At 41.0% G+C, this 26,989-nt stretch overlaps 1 protein-coding gene across 1 annotated transcript in view; it reads right to left on the bottom strand.

Moving 5' to 3' along the window:
* Window positions 1-26,989, bottom strand: part of LOC141962028 (transmembrane protein 263-like) — a 203,196-nt gene that overhangs the window by 167,926 nt on the left and 8,281 nt on the right. Inside the window, exon 2 of the mRNA XM_074909530.1 lies at window positions 20,972-21,062. Coding sequence (XP_074765631.1) covers window positions 20,972-21,062 — 91 coding nt within the window. The remainder of the gene's footprint in view (window positions 1-20,971; window positions 21,063-26,989) is intronic.

Raw genomic sequence — 26,989 nt, forward strand, 5'->3', positions numbered from 1 at the left:
CTCTTAACAAAACAAAAACCCCAGCTACATATTTTATACATGAAGTTCCTCCCTCCAAAAGAATTAGTTCTGTGCTTTAGGTTTCTGACATGAGACAAAGATTTCACTTCTTGTATCCAACAACTCCAGCAAGACACATACAGTGAAACAAATTAAAGGTACAACTCAAATAAGCTAGTACATGTCAATGGCCCCAAACTTCACAGCAGCATCTGTGATAGGTAAAATATCGATTTCCTCCTGTCAGCACAGATGGTCAAAAAGCCCTACCAAGATAGTCTTTACAGAAATAATAGGGAATGTCTTTGCTCTCCTTATACTGAGAGGGTCATAGCCTCCCTGTGGAGATGCCTTTATGGTCTGTGTAAAATTAAAACAGGGAGCCTAATAGGTCTTATTAAAGATTAAACAGGCACACTCATACCTAGTTCAAATTGAACTTAACACCTCAGGTTGCTCATGTCAATTTTCTGAAACATGGGGAAAAAAGGTAATTGTCAATTAATAAGACCATTGACTTGGGGTTGGTGGAAATCAATAACATGAAACAATATGAAGCTATACAATCTTAATCACTATTCTATAATGAAAAGGCTTTTAGACAGATACACAGAGTAATTGGCTGTTCCCTTGAGGTCCATCCTCTGAGCTATACAATAGATGAATTAAAATATAACTTCAGGAGCAACACAGTTGTTTGTTTAGTGGTTTGCGTTTTATATGCACTAGGTTACATTTGCTAAATCAAAAGTTGCAGACACTGAAAGAGCATGTGCAGAACAGTAAAACATGGATCAAATCCAAGGGATCATATTGAGGTCAGATACCACAGTCATGCATGTTAGGCTTCGAATTCACTACCTTTCTAATTATACGTACAAGCTTGACCATAGAATTCACATCATCTGTGTTCCACCTGAAAAACAACATTGCTCAAGTAGAAATTCCTCTTTCCAACATTGGTTGTAACATCCTCTCAGGACAATTTCACATCTTTCATAGGAGAAATGAGACTGGTTTGAGATTAAACCTGCTTGTTGCCACCAAAAAAATAAGAATCTACATTGTCTTCCAAAGCCAAGAAGAAATACCAAGAGATCTTGAAGAAGATCAGAAAGGGTAGATGGGTGCAGCACTAGAGATCATATGATCAGAAGAACTTTTCAAGACACTTCCCCCTGGCTCCTTGTGATTTATAGTAAAAATGAAAGGATTGTATCAGAACAGTCCCACTGGGTTACAAGTACAACAGAAGTTTGTGAATGGAAGTTAATGACCTGCTGCAGACAGTGTGCCCAGATGTATTAGAAGAAAAGTCTGCATTTCCATACCTAGCTCTACCCTTTTGAGTTCATTATTGACTAAGGCATTCTTAAACTGGTTGCGCGTCCTAGAAAATTTTATAATACAAGGTAAGATACAAAATTTATTACATACTTGCACTGCATACTGGCTACTAAATTATGGAGCAAAATACAGGGGGTTTGGTTGTTTTTTAAATGATAAACTCTCTCACTGATATCCAGGACTGGGCAGGCTGTCCATATTAGAAACTGCCCATGTTATAAATATGATTTTTTAGATCATAATCTACCCAAACATGCTTCTCTTAGGTCTAACAGATTGATGGGAACCAAGAAGACATTTAAAACAACAAAAAAAACCCCAAATTATTTCTTTGATGAGCTAAATTAAGTTAGATGATTCTTTTTTAGCATATGTCAGTTTGAGAACGTCAGGCCCAGGACGGTAAGGAGGTGGTCATTCAGACTCAGAAAGGTAGCTTGGTACTGGAAGAATGAATGGCAGAGCTGATAATTAAGCTGTCTGTCCAGTGACACAAACACACACCAGAAACCACAGCTGTGACCCAGCCCATTACATCCCAGTTAAAAATTCTGACTGATCAGCTGCAAGAAGGAAGCCTTCATTTCACTGAGACTGCTCTTCAGCAGTCTTATAAAATGTTACACAAAATTTATTTTGCATTTCCTTAAATGTGGTAGGTAGGTTGGAAACGTACACTACACAGACAAGCAGTTCTTATAAGCCTAAATTTTTAGCCGATGTCACAGAAGTGACCCGAAATATGTTTAGGCTACAGAAGACAGCAGATAAAGCATATTCACTTTAAGAGGGGAGAAAAAAAAACACAAACAAAAAAACCTCTTTTTAGTCCTCTTTGGGAGCTGGATACCTCATATACACTTAAGTAGTGCCATGACAGCACTTAGGGATTTTTTGGTAGAACCCCACAAACAGAATTTTATTTTCTCATTTAATGAAAAACAACACCAAGCTATTACTTTCATGCATCTAGATGCCAGGATCTCTGATGCAGCAATGCCAAAGAAATACTGTAGGGTTAGCAAAAAGAGGCAAATCAAAGAAAAAGTGCTGTGCTTAGTAAGGATTAAAATTCCCAAGGTGATTTCAAAAGATTATTTAAGCCCTCTGAGAAGGAAAAGCATAGAAGAGGTGTCAGCATTCCATTAACAATGCACTTATTATCCACCATCAGCTGGAAATACTACAGCACTTGGCATCTTGTTAATATCAGAATCACTCATTTGATTACAAATACATTTTCACCCTGCAAACTGAATATTAAGCTTTGGGAACATCACAGCATGTTGGACACTATCACACAGGCCATTATGGTTTTAACACACAAGCTAAGCAGCAGCATTGCTACATTTCAGAGAGACACTAGAAAGCTGCATTTGAATAGCAGCGTGAAACTGTTTAATTAAGCACATTTTTTTAAAGAATTATTGAACTTATTTAACGTCAGGCTCGAAATTAAATACTCAAATGTATTAAACCTTAAAAAAAACCCAACAAGAGAACAAGCGTCTTTAGTGTCTCACAGTACATCTCAGCTTTATTATGAGTTCTGTATAGACAGAAGTAAGATGGCAAAAGGATGGGGGAGAGCAATCAACACAAGCTGGATCAACAATGCTGGTATGGAGACTAAAGCTGGTGGAAACGATTCAGAGTGCCACAGTTATGCTTCATGCACTAGAACATCAGCCATCACTTTACGGGAAAAAAGGGAAATGAGATATAGAACTGGTATTATAGGAAAACTATTAAAAAGGCAACAGCCCTTCACAAAAGGATGTTTCTGTAATGGCTATGCCTTTTGTCCCTTCAGAGCCATTCTTTTTGGGTTTTACACAATCACAAAAGCTTCACCGATACTAGAACATTTACCAGCTCTATAGCTTCCTTATGTGTTAAAAAACATACAAACCTACAACCTAGTGTAACATTTACAGGGCTTGTTAAAGGTCAGCAGCAAACAGTCACGAACGCAGAGTGGTAGATTACCTTTTGAAAATAAAGAAGGAAAGAATCACTAAGGGGGGGGAAAAAATGTCAGAACTCCAGCAGCAGCAAGCGGTGAGAAGAAATGAAACCATCCTACCCTGGCAGGCATCCTCGTTCTTCTACTGCAAATACCAAAGCTTTTATCATGCAGCTGTCAAATACTAAGACATTGTTTATCATGGAACAGGCAAGTGCAAAATTCAGTGGTGGAGCTTTCATACTCTGTAATGGTTTATTTATACAAATAAGAGGAAGTCCTCTTAAAATTATGTACAAATTACAAAAAAAAAATTATCACAAAGAACCTCCATTAATTTTGATGTGAAGTCCAGTATATTTGATCTTATTCCTGTATTAATTTCCTAGTATGCCAAAGTTTTCTATTTTTTAATAACAGCACAGCAGACGTTGACAACCAGTCTCAGAAGACACATTTGAGAATTTGGGAGTCCTGTGAAATCAACATAAAAACCAGTTTTGATTTGGTGAGATAAATACAGCAGTAAGAAATGGCTTTTTCCAAGGAGTTTACCAGTTACATTTAAAATATGTGTCATTAGAGAAAAATCCTTAGACATGAAAAAGGCAACACAGATTTTTAAGCTGAGAACTTGATCAGTTTACCCATACTGACTTAAATATTAAGTTGCAATCATTGAGGTCTCCTCTGCAACCAACAAGGCCAGAGTCCTGTGAAGAGTTACACTATGATGTCACCATTTACCACCTTGGAAAAGAGGAAGGAGAAAAATATCAATATATTATTTATTCATTTCGGCTTCTTAAGCCACCATCAACAGGCTTCTACTCTGTCAACCTTGCAGAAAAAGCAGGCAAACTTTGGTAAATATCACAGGTTTTCTGAAACACGGTTTTGTACCTGCCCATTTTAAAGACCCCTGAATGAAGAAACTGACTTATCAAGCAAGTCCTAAATGAGCCAGCAACAGAACTCCAAAATCTATCACTGGAACGATGACTCACTGCCCAGGTACGCAAGCCTCTTAAACAAAAAACCCTCAACTCCTGAAGCTGTCTGCCCCACGGTGTCCCCTCTGTTTGAATGACCTCCTTGGCTGGGCTCCTAAATCTCATAAAGCAAACAGGTATCACAAACTATACTATTTCATGTTTGTTGTGGTCTGCACTGTACTGACAGCTAATATCCATTAAAATCTCCAGTGGACCAAGATCTAGAAAAAGGCATAGTAGCAGACTTCAAGCTTTTCCTAAATAAAGCAGGGGAAAAACAACACGAAGATGTAAAGTCTACTTCAGCTGAGCTACTAGTTCTTTGGAAAGCCCACAAGCATATTAACCCAGCAGACAAAATCATGTTTTAGAGGTTCTTTCCATTCACTGGGAACTGATTATATTATATTTCAGAAGGACCCTCTAAAGAACTCTTTACTAACAGCAGCTACCCACCTTTATATGGGCTTCACCTACTGCCAGAAAGAAATGCTTGAACAGCAAGGTTGCATTAGCAGAAATGGTTTGTTTGACAGTTTATAAAGCATTTGTGTGCTCTGTAAACTGTTGAGCATGTAAACAGTTGATCACGTGGGCTGATAAGGTTAGAACGGAAAAGTACGTTGCTCTACTGAGGCCAGTATCCTCACACTTGTCCTTCTCACCCCTCTCTCCTCCTCCTTTATCTGTGGATGCTCTGCCATCACTATATATGACACATCATTTGGTTATTTCCTGAATGCATTTTTGGCCAGTAGTAAAAGAACTGCAGAATAGAAGCACTATCACCATCTGTCCTAACATGAAACCTGCCTGTGTGCTCCAACAGACAGCACAACTCATAATGGGTGACCCTGAAATAGACTGCTAATATGGGGACTGTTTAGTGACCAGAGCCAGTCAGTAGCTCATTTGTGCTTGAAAAACCCTAGGGTTTATAAACCCTCTAGTTATAATTTTTCACTACAAATGGTCTCCTCATCAGAATGCTAGGGTTTGGGGATTTTATTTTTTTTTTTAATCTGATGTTCATTGACCCAAGATTTCATTGTGTTCATATATTCTGAAATACAATAAGCTGACAATGTTAATGTTATGTTCTTTAGCATCAGTTCAACTATCTCATTCTTCCCTTCCTGTATTTCCCACTCCTGCACCAAAGCCATCCATGAGAAAAAAAGTAGTTGTGAAAACAGACCTGTTTGCAAAATTTTGAAACAGAAGCTGAATAGAACTTCCCCTTCTAAAGGACTGGTTGTTACTCCTTCCGAGGACATTCATGTGATGAGACAGTTGTACAAAACAAATTCAGCATATCAGGATCATGACAGTTGAAGAAGCAACAGACGGAAGAAAAGAAAAGTCGTGACAGTCCAGTGAAGTTCCCACTGACTGGAAAACGGGAAACATAACCCCCATTTTTAAAAAGAGAAAAAAGAAGACTTGGGGAACTACAGGCCAGTCAGTCTCAACTCTGTGCCTGGCAAGATCATAGAGCAGATCCTCGAGCAGATCCTCCTGGAAAATAAGCTAGCGCACATGGAAAATAAGGAGGTGATTGGTGGCAGTCAGCATGACTTCACTAAGGGCAAATCATGCCTGACAAATTTGGTGGCCTTCTACAACAGGGTTACAGCACTGGTGGACAAGAGAAGAGCAACTGATGTCATCTACCAGGACTTATGCAAAGCATTTGACACTGTCCCACACAACATCCTTGTCTCTAAATTGGAGAGACATGGGTTTGACAGATGGACCACTCAGTGGATAAAGATTTGGCTGGATGGCCACACTTGAAGAGCTGTGGTCAACAGCTCGATGTCCAAGTGGAGAGCAGTGACAAGTGGCGTTCCTGGGGGTTGGTGTTGGGACCAGTGCTGTTTAGCATCTTTATTAGCGAGATGGACAGTGGGATCAAGTGCACCCTCAGCAAGGTCACCCACAACACCAAGCTGTGTAATGAGGTCCACAAGATGAAGGGAAAGGATGTGCCACCCAGAGGGACCTGGACAGGCTGAAGAGGTGGGCCTGTGCAAACCTCATGAAATTCAACAAGGCCAAGTGCAAGGTCCTGCACATGGGTCGTGACAATCCCAAGCACAAATACAGGCTGGGCAATGAGTGGATTGAGAGCAGCTCTGGGGAGGAGGACTTGGGGGTATCAGTGGATTGAAAACTGACTGTGAGCCACCAAAGTGTGCTCACAGAAAGCCAACAGTGCCCTGGGCTGCATCAAGAGAAGCATGACTAGCAGGTCGATGGAGGCAACTCTCCCCCTCTACTCTGCTTTCGAGACCCCCCCCTGCAGTGCTGAGTCCAGCTCTGGGGGTCCCAACATCACAAGGACACGGATCTGCTCGAGCAGGTCCAGAGGAGGCCACAAAGATGCTTGGGGGGCTGGAGCACCTCCCCTGTGAGGACAGGCTGAGAGAGTTGGGGGGGTTCAGCTGGAGAAGAGAAGACTCTGGGGAGACCTTACAGCAGCCTTCCAATACTTAAATAGGGCTATGGGAAAAGTGGGGAGGGACTCTTGATCAAGGGATGCAGGGGCAGGATGAGAGGTAACAGTTTTAAACTGAAAGAGGGCAGATTTAGATTAGATCTAAAGAAGAAATCCTTCACTGTGAGGGTGGTGAGACACTGGCACAGGTTGCCCGGGGAAGCTGTGGCTGCCCCCTCCCTGGCAGTGTTCAAGGCCAGGTTGGACGGGGCTTTGGGCAACCTGGGCTCTAGTGGAAGGTGTCCCTGCCCGTGGCAGGGGGCTGGAACTAGACGGTCTTTAAGGTTCCTTCCAACACAAACCATTCTATGATTCTATTACATGTAAGCATAAAATAGTGTTACAGGAAAAAGAGCATGAGTGGGATCGGGGGTAGGAGGGAACATTCTTCACTGCTCCCCCCCCCCCCCCCCCCCCTTTGAATTCTTTCAAACAAAGTCATAGTTACTCCTTTTCCTTGTGATTTGAGAAGATTTCAGACAGTAGAGGAAATTCACAACTCAAGTTTCATACAATTCAGTAGCCTTCCCCCCATCCTACTGTTATATATATATCATGCACACGTTAGAGTGCAAGACTAAGAAGGAAAAATGTTTCTTCAGCTAAGTCTGTGGCTGATGGCACTCTGCTCCTGTCAGTGTGGCAAATGGAGTCTAGCACAGCATACTCATCTGTACTGAGAGAAATTACTCCTGCCCATCAGTCACAGAATGGATGAGGTACAAAATCCATTCCCACGATGAATAAATCAGAGTTAAAAAAGGTCAAGATGCCTTCAGTGTCTGCTGGGGACAAATCTCATTTAAGGTTATTACAGTCCTGTCAAAATCTTGACCAAAGTCAGTTTACCTACCTTTCTTCCCTTCCTGTACTTCCTCCCTCCTTTTCCTAAACTCACTCAGTTTTGCATGTATTTACTGCTTTACTTTTTAACATCACATTGCTTTCTCAACCAAAGTAATGTATCTTGCCATGTTACAATGAAGACAGCTTTAAATTCAAATAGTGTCCATTCCAAACCTAGCACTTGAAATGGAAAAATACATGGGGTAAGGCTCACCCCTCAAACTCACCCTTTAAACAGTGTGAAACTCCTAGCTGTCCAAAAAGAGATTGAGTTCTACACCTGAAGGGCTGGATGTCTGAAAGGAAAAACCTGACCAAAATTTTTAGCAACAAGAGCTAAATATGCAGTTAAAAGTTGTTGTGCAATTCAAAGACTATCCTTCCCCTATTTATCACTTGTAGCGGCCCAAATATATCTTAGGTACTCCAAGTAGGGTTGAAGATTGTTTTCCTGTCAACTCATTACTCACAGATCTGTTTTCCAGGGTGGCAGAGAAAAGTAATTTAGCTCAAGTGACCATCTGAGAACAAAAGCTTGTTCAGGACAAACTGAGGGCAGGGGATGGTTAGCTTCTCTGAACTAAAAGCTTTCTCATGATCTCAAATCAAACCTGTGACTACTAATGGACTCCAACTAGGTCCTGCTGAGAGGCTGTCAGAATATTTTTTCCCAACCTGCCCTCCCAGGACCCTCCTTATCTCCATCTGAAGTCCTGACTTTTTTTGTGCTGCATGAAGAAGAGTCAGGTGAAAAAACACTCTGTTCTTTTACTCTGAAAACACTTTTTAGCCAGAAGCTACTATAAATTCACAGGTCATTTAAAAGAAGTGCCAATGTGTCATGGAGTCTCCGACTATTTGGATTTGTTCCGTACTTTAAGTGTCTTTACAGATTTCTCTTTCTGGCTCTAATTCATGACAGCAGCAGGAAAATGTGTGTGCGGGCGTGTGTGTCCCCTCCCAGCAGTTCACTTGCTGCTGCTGCTGTTTTCCCTCTACTCTAGTCACAGTCCATGATCTGCAAGCATAAAATTTGTTCCTCTGGGAGAAAAATCATACCAAACAAAAGGACTAAAATCTCAACTTGGGAATTAGCAGGTACATTTGAAGATTTATTTTCCTTCCCTACACCTGCCTCAAAGGAAAAGAAAGCAGACACTGGTGTTCAAGAACAAAATAGCTTTATACAAGGCTTGCTTACCCCTTCCCCAAAATACTTTCTAACACATTCTCACAGAGTCAATAACAGAACTGCTCCGCTTCAGGAATAAATCAGCAGACAAACTGCAAGAAAAGCATTCAGCTGTGGAGCCGACCAAACGAGAACAGCCCCAGGAGTTGTGCATGGAAGCAACCACAGCTCACCCCATCACTGGGCTGAGAGTCCCCACCTCTCCACACCTCTCTCCCCTTCCAGGAGGAGCTAGCAGGGGCCCTCTGAGGCCACCCAGCTCTGGGCAACACCACATGATGTCGATCAGCAGTTCCAGACAAGAGGATCTGTGTGTTTTTATAAGCATTGCGCATCTGTCTGGAAACAGGTCAGAGGGCACATATTGCTTTAAGTGGAATTGAAAGTGCCCACTGAATCAGCAGAAGGTTTCTTGTTACGCTGTGAAGCACACTTCAGGTCTGAAAATAAAGCTAGGGGTTATCAAGACTTCTACAGCTATTGTGCATGCTACAGTTTTCACTCCTTTGGATATTTAGTAGCCATAAACCTAGTTCCCTGTCTGGGTAAGGCTTCGTTTAAAGTTACCCCCTGCTACTGACTGGGAAACGTGGAATGGTTTCTACACCAAGAACCTTAACAAGAAAGGGAAGGTTAAAAACCTTACAACGAAGAAGAGATTGAGAAGGGAACTAGAGGGAAAAGCAGTTTTGCTTACTCTTCAACTTTTATTTGTGAAATTAAATAGTTATAAAACAAGAAAGTCCAGAGACATTGTTGATGTCCTGGAGTTTAAACTCATGGAAACAGCAAATGTAAGCTTGTGATAGAACAAAAGAGGCCGCTCTATTACTGTGATCATACCTGCCATCACAGGCCTAAGCCAGGCTTGAGCAGGCGGAGGCGGCCTGGGCCGGCCCTTGGCAGCCCTCTGGTGGGCTCCCGGGAGCCAGGCACGGAAAACCCCCGTGCCCGGAGAGCGTTTCCAGGCGGGACGACGGGACAGCACGCTGCCCGCCGCCGTCACCGGATGGCGGGACACCAGCCTGCCCACAACCGTCACCGGATGGCGGGACACCAGCCTGCCCGCAGCCGCTGCCCGCCGCCGCTGCACAACAGGGGACCGGCACCGCGGGGCAGCCCGCCCGAACAACACAAATCGCATTTGCCATTCCCAGATTTTGTCAGGAGTGTTCTAACTGCACAAGACCGCTGAAGAAAACGTTTAAAAACAAATAAGTGTGAATACAGCACTGACCTCAAAAGCTGCCGAGGCCGGATCTGTACCGAAGTCAGCAAGACCTATCCCGGCTGCGTCCCTCAGGGCTCAGGCTCCTCCCTGCGGTGCACTTGGCAGTCAGCTTCTCAATTTAGGTTTAAGTGTTTGTTTTTAATCGCACATGTCAGCATGCCGGGTGGTTAACTTACAATGTGTCACACAAAACAAGAACAAGCCTCCCAGTTAATCAAATACCAACGAAACGTCTCATGTCATATTAATGATACTTGGATCGGAGCCAGCAGGACTAAGTTTGAAAGCCAAGATCCCTCTGCTTTCCTCATTATCTTAATTACTGCGCTACACTGAAGTTGCTAGAAACACGGACATCAAAACATGACCTCCCGTATGCCGTCACAAAAAGAGGTTTTTAATTATGTCTGTGGCTAGAACAATGAGGAAGAAGCCAGGAGAGCCCCACAGCACATACCGGACCCAAAGCTTGTCCATAGGTTCCATACAAGTTCACATTCAGGCTGCAGGCTCTGCTCAGCTGCACAACCCATCCTTCAATCAACCGTCCACAGGACTGAGGTGCATGTTAACTCACTCTGGTTACGTGCACGCTGTCTCCAGGAAGACACACTGTCTGTCTTTGGGTGCTTTTGTGCCAGGAACCCAACAGACAGGGCCGTGCAGTGGGGCAAAACTGGTAACCCGCAACCAGGGCTGAATGTAGGAACACCGCTTCCAGTAGCTGTGTGGGCACACGCTAAGCTTAAACCAATGACCAAACTGTATTTCAATTACAGCTGAGTTCAGCTAATCATAATCTTTTAAATTTCTGCAGATCTCACAGGAAACAGATTTCTTTACATAGCATAAAGAAGTTTTTTAGGCAATATTCCAACTTGGTAAACATGTTCTTTCATTTTTTAACATAAAGGTATAAGATCCATATACTGGAAGAACTTACCCACTTCCTTGATTAAATAAGTCAAATATTTTGAGCAAAAAACAGCCCTCAAGATGCTAGGAACAAAATACTGCAATAACAGTAACAATAACATTCTCAAGCCATAAAAACACTAAACCAAACTTGCAGCCTCAATTTGCATTTCCCAAAGCAAGCCCTAACTTTAACATAATGTAATAACATTGTATTAAATCTTGGGGGTTTATTCTTTGGCTTTTGGAGGGATGAGTGAGAGATACTGGGCACTTTATACAACACACTTTCCAGTACTGAATACATACAAATGGCTGGCTTAACCAGAAGGATGACTTCCTATAATTACCTAGAATTATTCTAATTTTGTATTTAAGAGATACAGGAACTTTCTAAGGGCAAACAATCTAACAAAAAACAAGATCCAGAACATACCACCACCACACACAAATCTCTGGATAAGTTGGGAGTAAGGGGGAAGGAAACAAACAGCAATCTTAGACTTTGAACTTCTGCATAGGCAGAATATGTTTGGGGTTTTTTGTTATACCTGTACAATAAAATTTAAGTTCCAGAAAGGTAAAAGCAGTAGAAGCCAACCACATTACTAAGTTTCTTTCAGTCTAAAATGGACGAACAGGTATTTTGGTGAATGGCTCACACAGCTACATTGTAAAATGTTCGTCTCCTGCATACCTCTTGAACACTTCTCACTTATTCCAAAGATCAGGTCTCAGGTGCTAGAAAATAAAATTTGTTATAGTTCAAGACGATAAATCTGTTCTTTCTACCATAAGAAGTTTCCAAGACATTCTTTTAACAATCCCAGATCCTAAGACCTTCTCACAATTCACAGAAATGCCATGGCCAAATTTTTAGCATTACTTGCAAACTGGATTTAGTATTTTATATGAAGAATATTTATGTCATTTCCTTTTGGATATGATCTGAAAAAAGACATTAATTTTTCATAATACAAGACTCCAGAAATATAAAGCCAGCTAAAATTTCTGTAGCAGGTATGTCCCACTGTATATTACATACTTTTGGCAAAAACTGAAAACAGTAATATGTAATATGATATAGAGAGAGCATAACAAAGAAGATAGGAGTAAACATAAAATTTAGCCTTAAACTCCTTCTGACCAGTCAAGTGTCAGCTGGACAGAAAGATGACATATCGCCCATAACAGGCCACAGAAGTGTATTACAATGGCTTGAGAATCCTCCACATTAATAAGGAAGATGCATTTGTCTTCACTGTGACCAGAAAATAAATGAGAGTGCAAGACTGTTATCTATAAAAATTACTCTAGAGTTCTACCCAATTTCAAAGTAGATGAAGATTTTCTAGAATACTATCCCAGAGGGCAAGAAAATTGACACAAGCCCCCTCATTTTTACAGTTCAACCTTAAGTTCATGAGCAGCTTTGAAAAGAAACCCACCATTCAGAATAAGACTGCTTTTGTGATCCAAAATTATCAGTTCGGGGGGGGGGGGGGGGGGGGGGCAGATTAGTGCAATCGTACAGTCATACTGGTAATCAAAGTGCTGCCTCAAATTGTTCACAAAACAGCTGAAATCGAGACAGGCAGCCAGGTTGAAACTACAGATGTTTATGAAATGCTAACTGGGCATTTCACTCAGTTCTGAGGCAGAATTAACAGCCTCATGTACCGACCTTATGATTTAATTGCCTGCTATAATACTCTGATGGTTTAGCAGTTCAAGATATCATCATTGTTAACACACTGATATAGCGATTCAATTTCACTCCTGACCTGGATTTACTGCATTGCTCATTCTTATTTAGTACTTCAGGCTGTAGCTTTAAGTAAGCAAGACTTGCTTGCCTCTTTTTTTAGTCCATTAGGACCAAATAAGAACCACCTTTTTTTTCAGCTTTTGAACTCTACCAATAGCTACAAGACCAAAAGATTTATTTAAAAACAATTGGCTGCATCTCTATGTTAATGTATTTGCCCCTCAAAATGAAAAATACATACTCATAATTTCACACATCTCTAGTATAAAAACAGTGACAAATGTCTGCCACTTCAGCCAGGTAATAAGATATGCTTTCACTCACAAAACAGAATTCTCTCCTGCAGTTCAAAACCCTATTGCTAGAATGAAACAGTTCACCAGGAATTGATAATGATTTATCTTCTGACAGAGGCTTCCCACTGGCCCTTCACCCTGAAATGTCTTTACATTTGGATGATGCAGGTTACTTACAGTTACTATGCCAAGGCAAACAGCAAAACTATTGTCGCCCCATCCAATGTGCAAACACCCTCAGGGAAAACCAGATGGTTATTGAGTCACTTCACAACATTACTGTATTAGCGAGATTCACTGATAAGAGGTTTCCCACACTTAAGTTACAAGAACCTTTCTTCTGGAATCCGCCAGGCACTTGGCGGCTATTTATGCTGCCATTAACAGCATATGCTGTGCACACATACAACACTTAGTGACAGAATGATTTGCAAGGCATGGAGTAGGCTAGAGAAAAGGGATGCTGAGCTGTCAAAGTAACATCTCATTATATCATATGAAAATAGTGAAGAGGAAAGAATAGGGCAGAAGGAGAAGTGGAATAAAAACAATTTAAATAGCTTTCATGCTGTTTCTAGGAGACCATGTAACACAGATCCTGAATGGAAGATGTCCGTTGCTAGAAGCAAGCATACAGCAGCAGCAATGCAGAAGGGTTGGGGGGGGTGAAAGAGGAAAAAAGGGGTACACACAGACACTGGTTGAGTATTATTCCCATTTCAGGTTGCTGATTTCCCCCAGAGAACAAAAGTAAATACAGCACGAGGAAGCCAATATAGCCACTGCAGAATTTAAACAAAGAAGCATCTCAGCTTTTACCAAAGCAATTATGATAATAAATTAAACAGAAACACACCATTAGAACCTGGATATACGTGAAAGCATTTCACAGCTCTAGCAGAAATACTTAGACTTTGAGCACAGGACTGTGCTGACACTCCAGGTCATTTCTTTCACAGAAACAAGAACTGTTTTAGCCAACAGAAGAGTATGGCTGCAAGGAATCTGTGCCTTAAAGAGAGACAGATGATACCGAAATGCTGCTCTTCAGCCCCAGGCCGTTTACAGAAGTAGCTCAGGAAATGTTTTTACAGGGGAGAGGACACACCAGGTACATAAAGTCCCTGCTCCAAAGAACAGACAGCCTCACTGCTAATTTCTTTCTCTGCTTTTTAAGAAAGCTTCCTCCCTATTTGAAGTTGTCTGACAAGCCCAACCACCTTTTTGAGGACTCAAAAAAAGCCTGACAAGTTATATATCAGGCAAAGTTTTGTATTATTTATACATTATGATCACATCTTCTATTTCAATTTTCAAGTACCTTCTACCTCTAGAAGCCTAAAAAGTTAACAATTTTATTTATAAATGAGGACAGTGAAAAAGAACAGTCATTTCTGTTTCATACACAAAGAATACTATGGTTCAAGGAAGGCCAAACTACTTGACTAGGGCCACAGAGTAAGTCAACAGCAGAGCTAGAATAGATGAGAGCTGTCCCAGTTCCCAGCCTTCTGCTTTAGTTATAAAACCACAGAACTGCAGAGGTGAATCCAGGCTGAGAACGTAGCCAACTGGCCATTAGACAAAAAAAAGCAGATCATTTCAAGAGCTCCTCTGTATGAGGATTTGACTGTTGGACCTCAGGAGGCAGCACACCAAAATAAGTGATTTCAGTTCGGAAGGCTGGAGACTGATTAGCAGATACCGTAGTTTTGCACTGACAGCTTAAGAGAACTTCCAAGATATGTAGCCCACCAGACAAATACACACATACTTATGTATGTATGCAGTAGATGAAGGCTACACACATGTAGTGCGTAGTATGCAATGGGCAACTTTATCAAAGTTAGTTTATACAAGAAAAAGCAACAGTTTTTAGTACAGAGATAAACACCAAAAGGAAATGGAATTGCTATTAACTGCACCATTTTCCAAGGTGATTTCTTTGCTGTTATTTGGATACAGACAGTGCGGAGACAGAGATACTAAACATTACTTGCAACAAGAAGATGCAAAACATGGTGCAGCTCAAGTTTGCAGCATTTAAATCTTGGTATGGCAATTACTGCAGCAAACATTTGGCCCAACAGTAAAACTTTGTCTCTGATGGAAACTGTCCTCTGTAAAGAACACTTCAAGCAAACTAATTGGAAAAGTGCCAGCCATTCATCAAAACTGGATCTGTTTATAGAAATATACCTTTTCAAAGTTACACACCTATATCATGGACTTGAACTGAATGTCTCATCTCAGATGAGATGCCTAAACAAGCATGTTCGTCTGGCATCTGCTGGCTTCAATAAATTGCCACCTTCTTCTAAGAGAATACTCCAACAGGAAGTTAAAAGTCTAATTAATTTCAGAAATTTCAAATGCATGATAGTACCTCAACTGAAACACAACAGTAATTTGGGGGGGTGGGGGGGTGTTGAGGTATACTCACTAAGTATATCTACAAAACTCCCAGACAGTTTGGATCGGAGAGTCTCAAACTGTGGATAAGAAGTCCTAAAGCTTCCTGCAACAGTATGCAATATACTTTTATCTTGCAGAAGATATAAAACAGCAAAAAAGGCTATATGCCTCCACAGAGACAGATTATAAGGCTCACACAAGATACTATGTTCTAAATTGGTGCAAATCATCTGATTTACAGTAACTATCCGTGCACTCTTTACCCACAGCAAGCGTAAAACAATTTGAATTAGGAACACCACAGTTATTTGGAAAGTAAATTTCCCAAGATTTGTTATATACTGCAGAGCTGCTAAGACCCATTGCTTCTAATAAAGCTTTACTCCACAAGGCCTAATCTGTCTGCAACAAAGAAGGAACATCTCTGCTAGGTCTGAAAACTGCAGAAGAGATAGCAGACGGTTCAGACACAAGACACAGGCTTATTGCCAAATTGATTGTAGTAGGTTGGCTGATAAAATCTTAATGCTTAATACTTAAATACCATGGAAGAAAGAACTGGTTTGTAAACTCCCAAGAGGGGAGTAACCAATGCTGTTGTTAACCAATGACAGAGCTTTTCAGTCAGACCATATTACCTTGCAATAAGCTTTAGCATACTCAGTACTAGTTAGCCATGTAGGGCCAAAAGAAACTACAGCCATACCCCAGTATCTACCAATGATGCACTCCCAAAACGTGTAACATTTAGCAGTTTGACAGAGGATACCTACTTGGCCCGTCAGAGTGTAATAAACAGAGGATATATGCAGGGACTTCAGAAAGAGACTTTAAATACACAGAGATAGTACATATGAGGTAGAGCATCACAGAATAGTTGAGGTTGGGAGGGACCTCTGGAGATCATCTGGCTCAACCCCCTGCTCAAGCAGGGTCCCTTAGAACAGGCTACCCAGGACCATGCTCAGACTAGATATAAGGAAGAAATTTTTTACAATTAAGGTGGTGAAACACTAGTGGAACAGGTTGCCCAAAGACGTGGTAGATGCTCCATCCCTGGAAACATTCAAGGTTGGAGGGGACTCTTGAGTAACCTGATCTACCTGAAGATGTCCCTGCTCACTGCAGGAGGGTTGGACTAGATGAGCTTTAAAGGTCCCTTCCAACCCAAACTGTTCTAATGACTCTACATCTAGGTAGCTTTTGAATATCTCCAAGGTGGGAGAGTCCACAACCTCTCTTGGCCAGCCATTCCAGTGCTTGGTCATCCTCACAGTGAAGAAGTGTTGCCTTGTGTTCAGTTGTGTTTCAGTGTGTCTACTGCCTCCTATCCTGTTGCTGGGCACCACTGAAAAGAGACTGTCTCTGTCTTCTCTACATCCTTCCCTCAGGTATTTGTACACGCTGATTAAGATCCCCCAATCCTTCTCCTCTCCAGGCTGGACAGTTCCAGTTCTCTTAGCCTTAACTCATAGGAGAGATGCACCAGTCCTTTAATCATCTTCATGGCCCTTCGCTAGACTCTTTCCAGTATCTCCATGTCTCTTATATTAGGGAGCCCAGAAGTGGACACTGTATACCAGGTGTGGCCTCACCAGTGCTGAATAAAGGGGAAGGATCACCCCTCTCAACCTACTGACAACAGGATGGAGAAGCAGCTCAGGATCACCGATTCATCACACAGAAGAAATCAGGATCCGAGTTGTCCAACAAAGGAGATGCTGGCATTTCGTAATGGATCACGTCACAAAAGATTTAATCACCATCAAATTTCATTGCTATCACTCTCCTTACGTAATTTAATGGAAAAGGACAGAAAAGTGAGGTGATGATAGCAATTAATAGTGCACTGTATTAAATGATCAGCAACAGAATTCTGAAGTGCTGGGTAAAGAAGCAACAGATACAGCAAGGTCTTGCTGTACTTTGGTAACTGAATCTAGCTCTCTCACTACGATCAGACTGCCACTTAACGGCAAACATCTGAGATCACATAGAGTCTACCGAGAAGTAGCTCAGTGCTCAAACATGTGGCAACACAGATGAGCCGTGCTGAACGTCTTGCAAAGAGGAAAGCTTTTCATACCATTTAAAACAGACTCGGTCCTCTCCAGAGCTCGCTGCCCTTCACTGTTGGGTGACGGTAAATCTGCCCTACACACAGCCTTCTCTGTGCAGTGTTAAGCACATTAGCCTGAGCAGCACTCCAAATGCTCCCCCCCACTTGCCTTTTCACTGAGGGGGGGGAGTACGTTAACCCGATCGAAGAGAAAGGAAAGATGAAGGGAGAACAACAAAAATTTTAAATTAAAAATGTGAATTGTGCAGATGGAACGTGAAGTCAAGAGGTAAAACATCATTAAGGTATAAACAGCCTTCCTGAGGCGGAAAGCAAGGAAAGCTTCCCTTGGAATATCCCAGCGTAGCTAAGGGGAGAGGCGTTCATAGGTTTAAGCGGTTCCTGTCGTTCGGCGGGATGTGCGCAAGAGATGGTTTGCGCTCGGGGCTTGGCGCAGCCCGCGGAGCGGAGCGGGGCGCGGGGCGGGCCGGCCCCGGCGGGAATGGCGGCGGCACGGCCGGGCCCGCGGCGCCATGGCCGGGCCTGCAGCGCCCCCCGGCGGCCGCGGCCCGCCCCCCGCCCAGCGCCGCCCCCCGGGCCAGCCCCGGCCCCGCGGCGGCGGGTGCGCTGTCTGCGCGTCACTGCGGGACGGGGCACAGTGCATCCACGCCTGTGGTGATGACGCATCTTCCTCACAGAATGAAAAGCCCTCTTCGATACCTAACAACTTACAGGATCTTGTGTCAGCTGTGATTTTTACTCATTTACTCCGTAGACTTAGATATTTTAAAGTTAACTTTGACAGCAGATAACAAATGGATTCAGGTTACACACAGATGCCAGCCCCTGCCTTGGGTACCTTTCAGGAATCTCCTGGTTAACCTCTTTTTCAAACCACAAAACTCTTGTCTCAAATACTGGCAGACTGCCACACTACACCTGAAACCAGTGTTTGTGGTTCTATACCACTTGTTACCCACACACATACCCCTCTTCAATTTAGTTACATACATGATGGACTTGTAAAATTGTCCCTTTATTTGTAGAAGGCCATACTGCAATACTGTTCAGAAACATTTTACTGTCCCCTTCAGGGGCTGTCATAAGTATTTTACTGCAGTATTTATATAGCACAGTGCTTCCAACTCCCCTCCTTTCAGGAGGGGAGTAAATACACAGTGCAAGCTAGAAAACAAAAGTCACTATGATGCAGTCTGCTGAAATAATGGATTATGCTAGAAAGACACTGACTCTGGAGAGCCTTCCATCCCTTATGCACTCATTATCAGAAGGCAAGCAGACAGAGTCTCCAATTCATAGATCCCAGGAAACAAGAGCACAGTAGTCATGACAACATGGTTTATTTATTTATTGCAAAGTGCTTGATTTAACTAGGAAACCAGAAATCAGCAGCAGAGCAACAACAGGAAGATAGTACTGAATGGCATTTAATAGTAAAAGAACTTCAGAGATCTATTGGTTTCATGGGGTATTTATAATCAGTCCTGCAACTACATGATCTTTACAGTAATTCTGGTTGGTCTATGTTGGTAGACAGCAGCTTCTAAGGAAGACTCCTGTTACTCAGCTCCACTAATACACAAAGCCACATAATCCTGATGTTTATCTTTCAGGAGCAGTTTCTCCCACCTCTTCTCCCAAGCAGTCTCTAGTTTCAGTTGTGCTCTCAATACCCCTCCTATTTTGCTACTCTTAACATCACTGTAAAGTTTAAAAGTACATACTGAGCTCAGACTTTAAAAGAACTCACAGTATCTACTGTACCACTGCTTAAGAAAATCAACTCAACTGTTACAGCTTTTTCCCCACACCACCAAATTAGGCATATCCAGAGCACATACTTCTCCCAGGCCACACAACGAGCCACAGAAGTGGAATATTAATACTGACATTTTTCATCATCATTCAAACCAGCAGGCTTGCAGGCAAAAGCAAACACTTTCAATTACAAGAACTTAGTTTGCAAAAGTAGTCACATCAAAAAAAACCCTTCTGATTACACAATTCAAAGACAGTCCAAAATCCAAGAGTGTTCCTAGTAAACTGATGAGATAAGATGATCTCCAGTGTTTTACATTCCGGAATATGGTCTCCAGGCTCACGCAACCATCAGCTCCAGCTAGTGACCAGAATTCCTACTCCCAACAATGCACTGTCATTACATGCTGACAGTACATTACTTACAAAAAAGGAGGGGGGAGGGGGGAACAACCCCACAAGATTATATCCTCTGTGTATATATATATATATATATATATATATATTAATTACAGTATCTTCCACATTTATTTCCTTCTGGCTTTGATAGGAGTTGCAAAAGGAAACCTGCCTTTCACTTACCTCTATACACTGCAATTGCCAGCACAGAGTATATGAAATGGCAGAACAAAAAATTACAGCTTAATGAGAAAACTGTAACAGAAGGCCCAACAAGAAGGGATGGAGCAGCAAACTCCTAAAACCATCTACTTGGTTCATATTCCCATAGAGTATAAATACTGCATCAGCATCATATTCTCTTAAAGGAAAAATATAACACACATTTATGTTTCCCAGAGACATGTCATAGCATTTTAACAGTAAGTTGCTAATAAGAATCTCAGCATTCTCTGGGTTAAGCTGTCCACAATGATTATGAGTGATTGTTTTAGAAGACACTGAATTGGAGACAAAGCTCAAAACGTATCCTCACTTACAGCAATGTTAGCAACTTCTATTGAAAAGAAAGCAACACTTACTTTGTTGCATATATACAATGTCTGCAACATTTACACAGCGGGAAAAATCCATTCCCTGTACAAATCCAGGGCATATCATTTCAAACAAGGTTTTTAATTAAAATTGGCATTTTTGAGCCTCCTACTGACTGACAGCATCTCACTGCCTCCTCCTCAGATGGCTAAACCGCCTTCCAAGAGAGAGAGTGGAAAGAAACAAAATCACTAGAATACCTAACTTTGACAAGTCTCTGCTGGGGACAATTTCAATAACAGGATGCTGCAGAGAGAGATAAGGAGAGAATTGATGACTGCCTGGGAAGTCTTCCCTAATGAAGGCCCAAAACATCACAAACAAGACAGCAGAGGAAGCATTTTATTCCTAAACTTGGATTTATTCCTAATCCCAGGATAATCAAGCAGGGCAATTTTAATCAGAAACCATATTGTCAAAGAGAATGCAGAACCATGTCTGCACCTCAGTGGGTGCAGATTTCTTTGACTGCAGAGGTAGGCTTAGAGGCTGGCTAGACCTCTGGCTGGGAGGTTGGCTCAGCTGTCAGCATTGACAAAGCTTTATCTCTCTCAGAAAATGGGCCGACATAGGCTCTCAAGTCAGATAGCTAGATAAAGACGACTTCCTTGGTCAGAACATTTTCCCCAATTTAATGCAAAGAGTTTATATTGACTACTAGTACTGTACCTTCAGGAGGCTCTTCCCGCAGATGAGGAGGCAATTCTTCACTTGCTGTCTCAGTTTCATCTTCCACCATCTGTGTTTCTAAGCTAGGTCCCTGTAGAACAGAGCAGCAAGAGGAGGTAAATTGAAGAAAGTTCAGAGAGGAACCACAGAAATAATTGCAGGATTAGATAATATGCCAGACAGCAAGGACACAAGGAGCTCACTTTATCTGATGAGGAAGAAAGCTGTTGGGACATTTGTTTGCAGTCAAATTACTTACACGAGGAAGAAAAAAAATGAGAGTAAAAGAAAGACTCTTCAAGCTAGCAAGCAAAGTTACAAAGGTCTGAGCAGGCTAAAAACCAGGAACTGAACAGTGAAGCACAGTTTCTAAATTACTATTTCTAAAACACAGAATGCAGTAATAAATTCAAATCTCCATTTACCAAGGATGGCAGCAGATTTGCCATCACTTGGAATTTTCAGGAAAATAAATAATCCAATCTCCGATTTGTCTTACCAAGACTAGGTTCCGAAATGTCTGTGGCCTGTTCAATACATAAGGAGATCAACACGGGTTATACTAATGGTCCCACACCTTATTTTTCAAAGGAAAATAAAACAAACTGGTTTACAACCTTCCAACACATCCAAGTCCACTGACTACGTTGTTTTCCCATACGTGCCCCTATACATGCACTTGTGCCTGCATGTGTAACATGCTAAACTAACCACTCCTGAAAAACTACCCAACTGCCGTCCAAGTTTTACATTTTCACTTTCCAGCCTTCACCATCTTGGAAGGAGCCTGCAAGGTTGCTGCTGGAAGGATGTGAGCAGTTAGCACATTTGTAGACTTAGAGAGTATTCACATGTATTTAAGGCTGTTGAACTCACTTTGCACACACACAATATTTTTATGATTTGTGGAGCTATAAAAGTGTAGTTGTTTCTTCAGTTTCAATCTCTTGAAGAAAAAAAAAAAATCACCACTATGCACCCTCCCCCCCCCCCCCTTTTTTTTTTTTAAAAAAGTAATGGCAGAGTAAACACTAGGCATAGCTACAGAGCTCCTTAAAAAAACCAAACCCATTCTCTTCTTTTATAATGCTAGTACAGTCAAGAGTAGAATCAGAAACATAGCAGTCATAGGAAACAAGGCTTTTGTGCACTTTGAAAACACCAATGCATTTATGGTCTGAACTATCTGAAAATGTGTATTAACATACGCAGCTGGAAGGTTACAGAAGCCAGCTTAAACACTGGTTCATCAACAGCTTGCAAGATTTTATTATTTGAACTTAGGAAGAAAAAGGGCTCACAGCATTAAACCAGCAGTATTTATTTTTCCTACCTTCCAAACCCTGTGACTGCAAGGTTACCCCCAACAGCATTGCATAGTTTCTCTGTTTCTTCGTTTTGCACATTGTAAAGACTAACACACTTTTAAAATGTCTTCCTTTGCACAAGTAACTTGCATTTTAATCCATTCCCCATTTTTTCAGCAAAATGGATACGAAAACAAGAAGTACCATCACATTGTTTTTAAGAGTGTGATAGCAAGGAAAAACAAACCACACAGATGAACTGTGCAAGTCTATTAGTGCTGCTGTCACAACCTTGATTTCTGCCATCCATGACTATGCAAGCTCTACCTAAGCTATTTACCTATTTCTCATCATTTAAAGCCACCTGGTATCGATACTGCTCAGCTTTAGTCAATGAACAGTTCAAACACTAAGTCATCCCTTGTAGTAGCTATCATGGAAAGGAGAAAAAAAATATTTTTAGCACAGGACACAGATGAGAAAGTATTAAGTTGTCTGACTTAGTCCAATTTAAAAAAATCAAACCCAGGAGTCTGTTGTGAACACTGAGGTCTAACCATCTCCTCACTTCACCTAAATAATGTGATCTAGATTTTAAGAATGTGTAAACAATTCTGGACAGGAACAACAAACTGAGTAAGTTTCTACATCAACCACAGGCAATATATTTACATACATCTTCTTCCTACCCATTAATGCTACAGAGAGAGAAGAGAGAAGACAAGGCTACATTACGTATACCAGATCAGAACATTTATTTTCTTATAAGATGTAGACATGTAGGGCATGAAATACCAGTTTTTGTCTTGCAAACGTTCTGAACCACAACTATAAAAACTCCTCAGTCAGAAGTGGTCTCGAATCCAAACCCTTTGCCCGTACTTTCCAGTATGCAACACCAAAATTATTTTAATTAAAAACACACAAAAAAAGTAACATAACCCTCTGCACAAGGCAAAGCTTAAGTCCTTACTAACTATATGCTGCCCAAGGAGACAATCTGGCTTCTAGGGAGTAAGAAAAAGCCAGTAAGAAAAACATTATCTTTCCTTCTTCAAAATAGTCAGTAGTCTCACTTTGCTACTATGAGATAAATCCACTCAATGGCTTCTCCCAACAACAGTCCATGATAGTGATGCTCCTTTGGGTTAGTGTTGCAATCTACATAAATACAAAGAGTATACAAAATGCTATCAGAAGTGAGTGGTGGCATTATGGGGTTGATTTTTCCTTATACATGAACTAGCAATACAACTCTCCAGCATGGTGGTTACCATTGACAGTACTTGCCCTGAAATAAAAGTTTATTTTAGTTGAAGATCAACCTTAGCCCTAAACTAGTATTAACAAGTCCAGCTGTGAGGAAAATAGAGCCCACTACAGATCACCATGAAGTCTGTGGCTGAGATGATGTTTGCCATCACCTACTTCCCTCCAGTTCAAAACCTTAACACTTGCTACTGGAATTCCACAGAAGAAAAATACACAATTCAAGATTACTACTTCTACAGAACATGCTTAATATCTAACAGAAATGGTCAGAATTTTTGAAGACTTTTTTCACTACTCAAAGACAATCGGAACACTGCATGTTTTGAATGCTATTTGATATCCATTTCCTGTATTTTTTGGAGAATCTTCCCAAAAACCTGATTTACAGTTTTTTAAATTTCAAGATTTAATGTTAAAAATTGAAAACACAGTCTAGACTGAGGCACGACTTGACATGTAATCCCAAACTTAACTTTTCCAAGAATTGTTTTGCAAGAAACCTTGAAATCTTGAGATTTCCTAGTTTGTCAAATGAAGTTAGAAATGTTTTCTATAGAATAATGCAAGTTCTTATCTCAGTGATAATATAGGGAGCTTCTAGGAGAAGCAGTCTCATAAACACCTGTGTTTATCAGACTTCAGCACAGCAGTTTAATCATTGAGACCGGTGAATAAGTGTACACAATGTTGGTACTGAATTTCACTAATTAATTAAAATGTAAACCAGCTAACAGTATATGAGATCCTAGGTTCTTGTATCCATATCTAGAAGTAATACTTAAGGCTGAAACACTGGCAGGTGTTATTAACAACATTACAAAGTCTCTTTACAATGGCTTTGTATCTTATGTTAGCACATCCACTGATGTTTTAGTTTTATCTGCTGAGTTCAATTCACCAGGTCTATCACAAGCTTGATAATCAATACTTAAGATATCTGCAGTTCTGGCAGTAATCTACTGCAATCAAACATTCCAGGAAATTGTTTTCTAAGATTTGTAACTAAGTTATAAAGAGGTTGGTCTCAACTTTTTTTTCTTTACACTACTATTTCAGGAATGAGGCATCAGTTAACATTTTCTGATTCTTAGGATCCTTGACAGATGAACTGGGGAATGGGATGCACACAACTGTGTAAGTTACTGGCTTGCAGATAAGCAGCCATACAGTATCCAGCAATTCTATAATAATCCTCTTGAGCTGCAGCCACAGCAGAAGTAATGCACGCAGATGTTGCTTTTGCTTTGATGCTCCCTCTAGGAGCATCTAGGATGCAGGAAGATGGATCAACAGTTCAGAAACACCCGGATATTATTAAAAGTACAATATTCTTTTAATTATTTAGGGGTTTTATAGCCTTTTTAATTGAGAGTATGGTTCCATTCCTCACTAGAGCCACTGAAGAAGCAGAGATTGAAACAGGTATTATTAGAGGAACAGTTAGGTTATGGCGCAGAGCCTAGAACACGTAACTAAGAAAAACCTCTTGGCTCTCCAGATGCAGTCCCTGCTCTCACAAGCAAGAAAGAACATCATACAATTCCTTTCAGCAATTGATGAGTTTCTGACTATAACCACTGTTTAGGCAATTTTTATATGTCATATTTAAAACAAGATCTAAGCTGATGAAAAACAAGTCAACTCAGGGAGAGGCAATACCCACCCTTCCAAACTGAAGTTATGGATGTGGCAATTTCAACGTAGCTCATGACCCTCCCAACAGTTTTGATGAACTACAAGGAAGCTGAAAAGCTTTGTATAAACCCAGCAAATTATAAAGATGAAGAGAAAAAAACCTACAGGTATTCTCACAGAAACTGCCCGAGGAACATATTATCCCATATTCTGATAATACTGTCTGTCTACTGACCTTACAGTGCAGTTTAACTCAAATAGTACGGGCTGCTGTGACCCAGTAAATTAGCGTTTGTTTGCTGTCTTATACCGTATTTCATAGAAGGCTATGTATTTATGGACAGAGAGGACTGCCAGCACTGAACTAAACAAGCATGACAGATCACCTACAAGCATTTCAGACTAGACCTCATGCTTTTCCACGCGATACAATGCTTTTGAGAATAATTCTGACCAGAACTTCAGTGATATGCTTGTATTTTCAGTATATTTAAAGACTGTATATTTTACAATTGCTGTGATAAATTCATGCGTGACAGAAAGAAGGTTCTTATCCAGTGAGGGTCAGTATTTTCCACAAGCTACCGAGTTACGTTTATGACATGAAACAAAGAGCTGCATTTATTGCATTTGTATTAACAAATTATTTCAGCAAGGTCAATCATAAAAACAGCCTTTACTATCTCAGTCTCAGCAGAGCATTAAGTATTCAAAAAACCCACATAGTGTAGGAACAGTCCCAACACTAAGCAACCATTATTGGCCCATTTTGTACATAAGTCAACAGCAACACGAGACTGTCACTCCAAATGCCCCAACAGGTAAGTCAACACTGGAAACAGCTAAGCTTTCTAAAAAGTCCCTACAGACCATCTTGAAACAACCAAAAAAACCTACTCTTCACAACCACCATCACTCTACTTTTGTTAGTATTACATTAATTACAGTATATAACCTTAAACTGAAGTAGTTTGTCAACTGACTGTTCACTGAACCAAGATTAGGCTAATGAATAGCAAAAAATAAAACCCCAAAGCAAAGGCCAACAATAGCAACAAGGCAGAGGGAAGGGAATCAAAAAAAGAACCCATCCTGTGAAAAATTATTACTGAAATTGAATGATTTGGGGGAAAATAGCTTCAGGTTCCCTTCAGTTTATAACTACTAATAGGAAGACACTTTACTGCTGTTCCCAACCAAGGAGCAGCATGTATCTTAAAATTCTGTTCCTTACTGATATTCCTACTCAACGCCTAGAAACATAGTATTCTTAAAAAAAATCCCACACAAGCAAAACCAAAAGAAAACCCACGTTAATACTCTTCTCCATTATACTGTTATCAGTAATCCTTTTCCGCTTGCAGAACAGAAGCTGGAGGAAATGTAAAGCCCGCAGTCGTGACTTCAGCAGCAGTTTAGTGTCTCAGTTCTGAAACTACCCTTTGGAACTTATTCTAAAATCAGGTGCTTTAGCTACTACTTTCCCTTTGCATTTTCAAGTGAAAACAGTATTTATTTCCTGACCTAGACCTTCATATTTCTGTTCTTGCTCCTGAGCACTTTACTCCAGTTTTTACTTTCTGACGTTCATCTTCACATTCATTTCCATTCTGGACTTGAGCCTAAAACCTCACTTATTTCACTGTTCAGAACTGCCTCATTCCTCGTAAAGCCTCTCCTTAAGAGCCCACAAGGTCAGACCTACTTCATTCTATGCAAACCTACAACTGCCAGCCTAAATCACATGTCCTCTGTCTGGCCCAACACTGACTGTCAGACCTGGTATTCTATGTAGGCACAATTC

This window comes from Athene noctua, chromosome 6, assembly GCF_965140245.1.
Source record: "Athene noctua chromosome 6, bAthNoc1.hap1.1, whole genome shotgun sequence".
Taxonomy (NCBI): domain Eukaryota; kingdom Metazoa; phylum Chordata; class Aves; order Strigiformes; family Strigidae; genus Athene; species Athene noctua.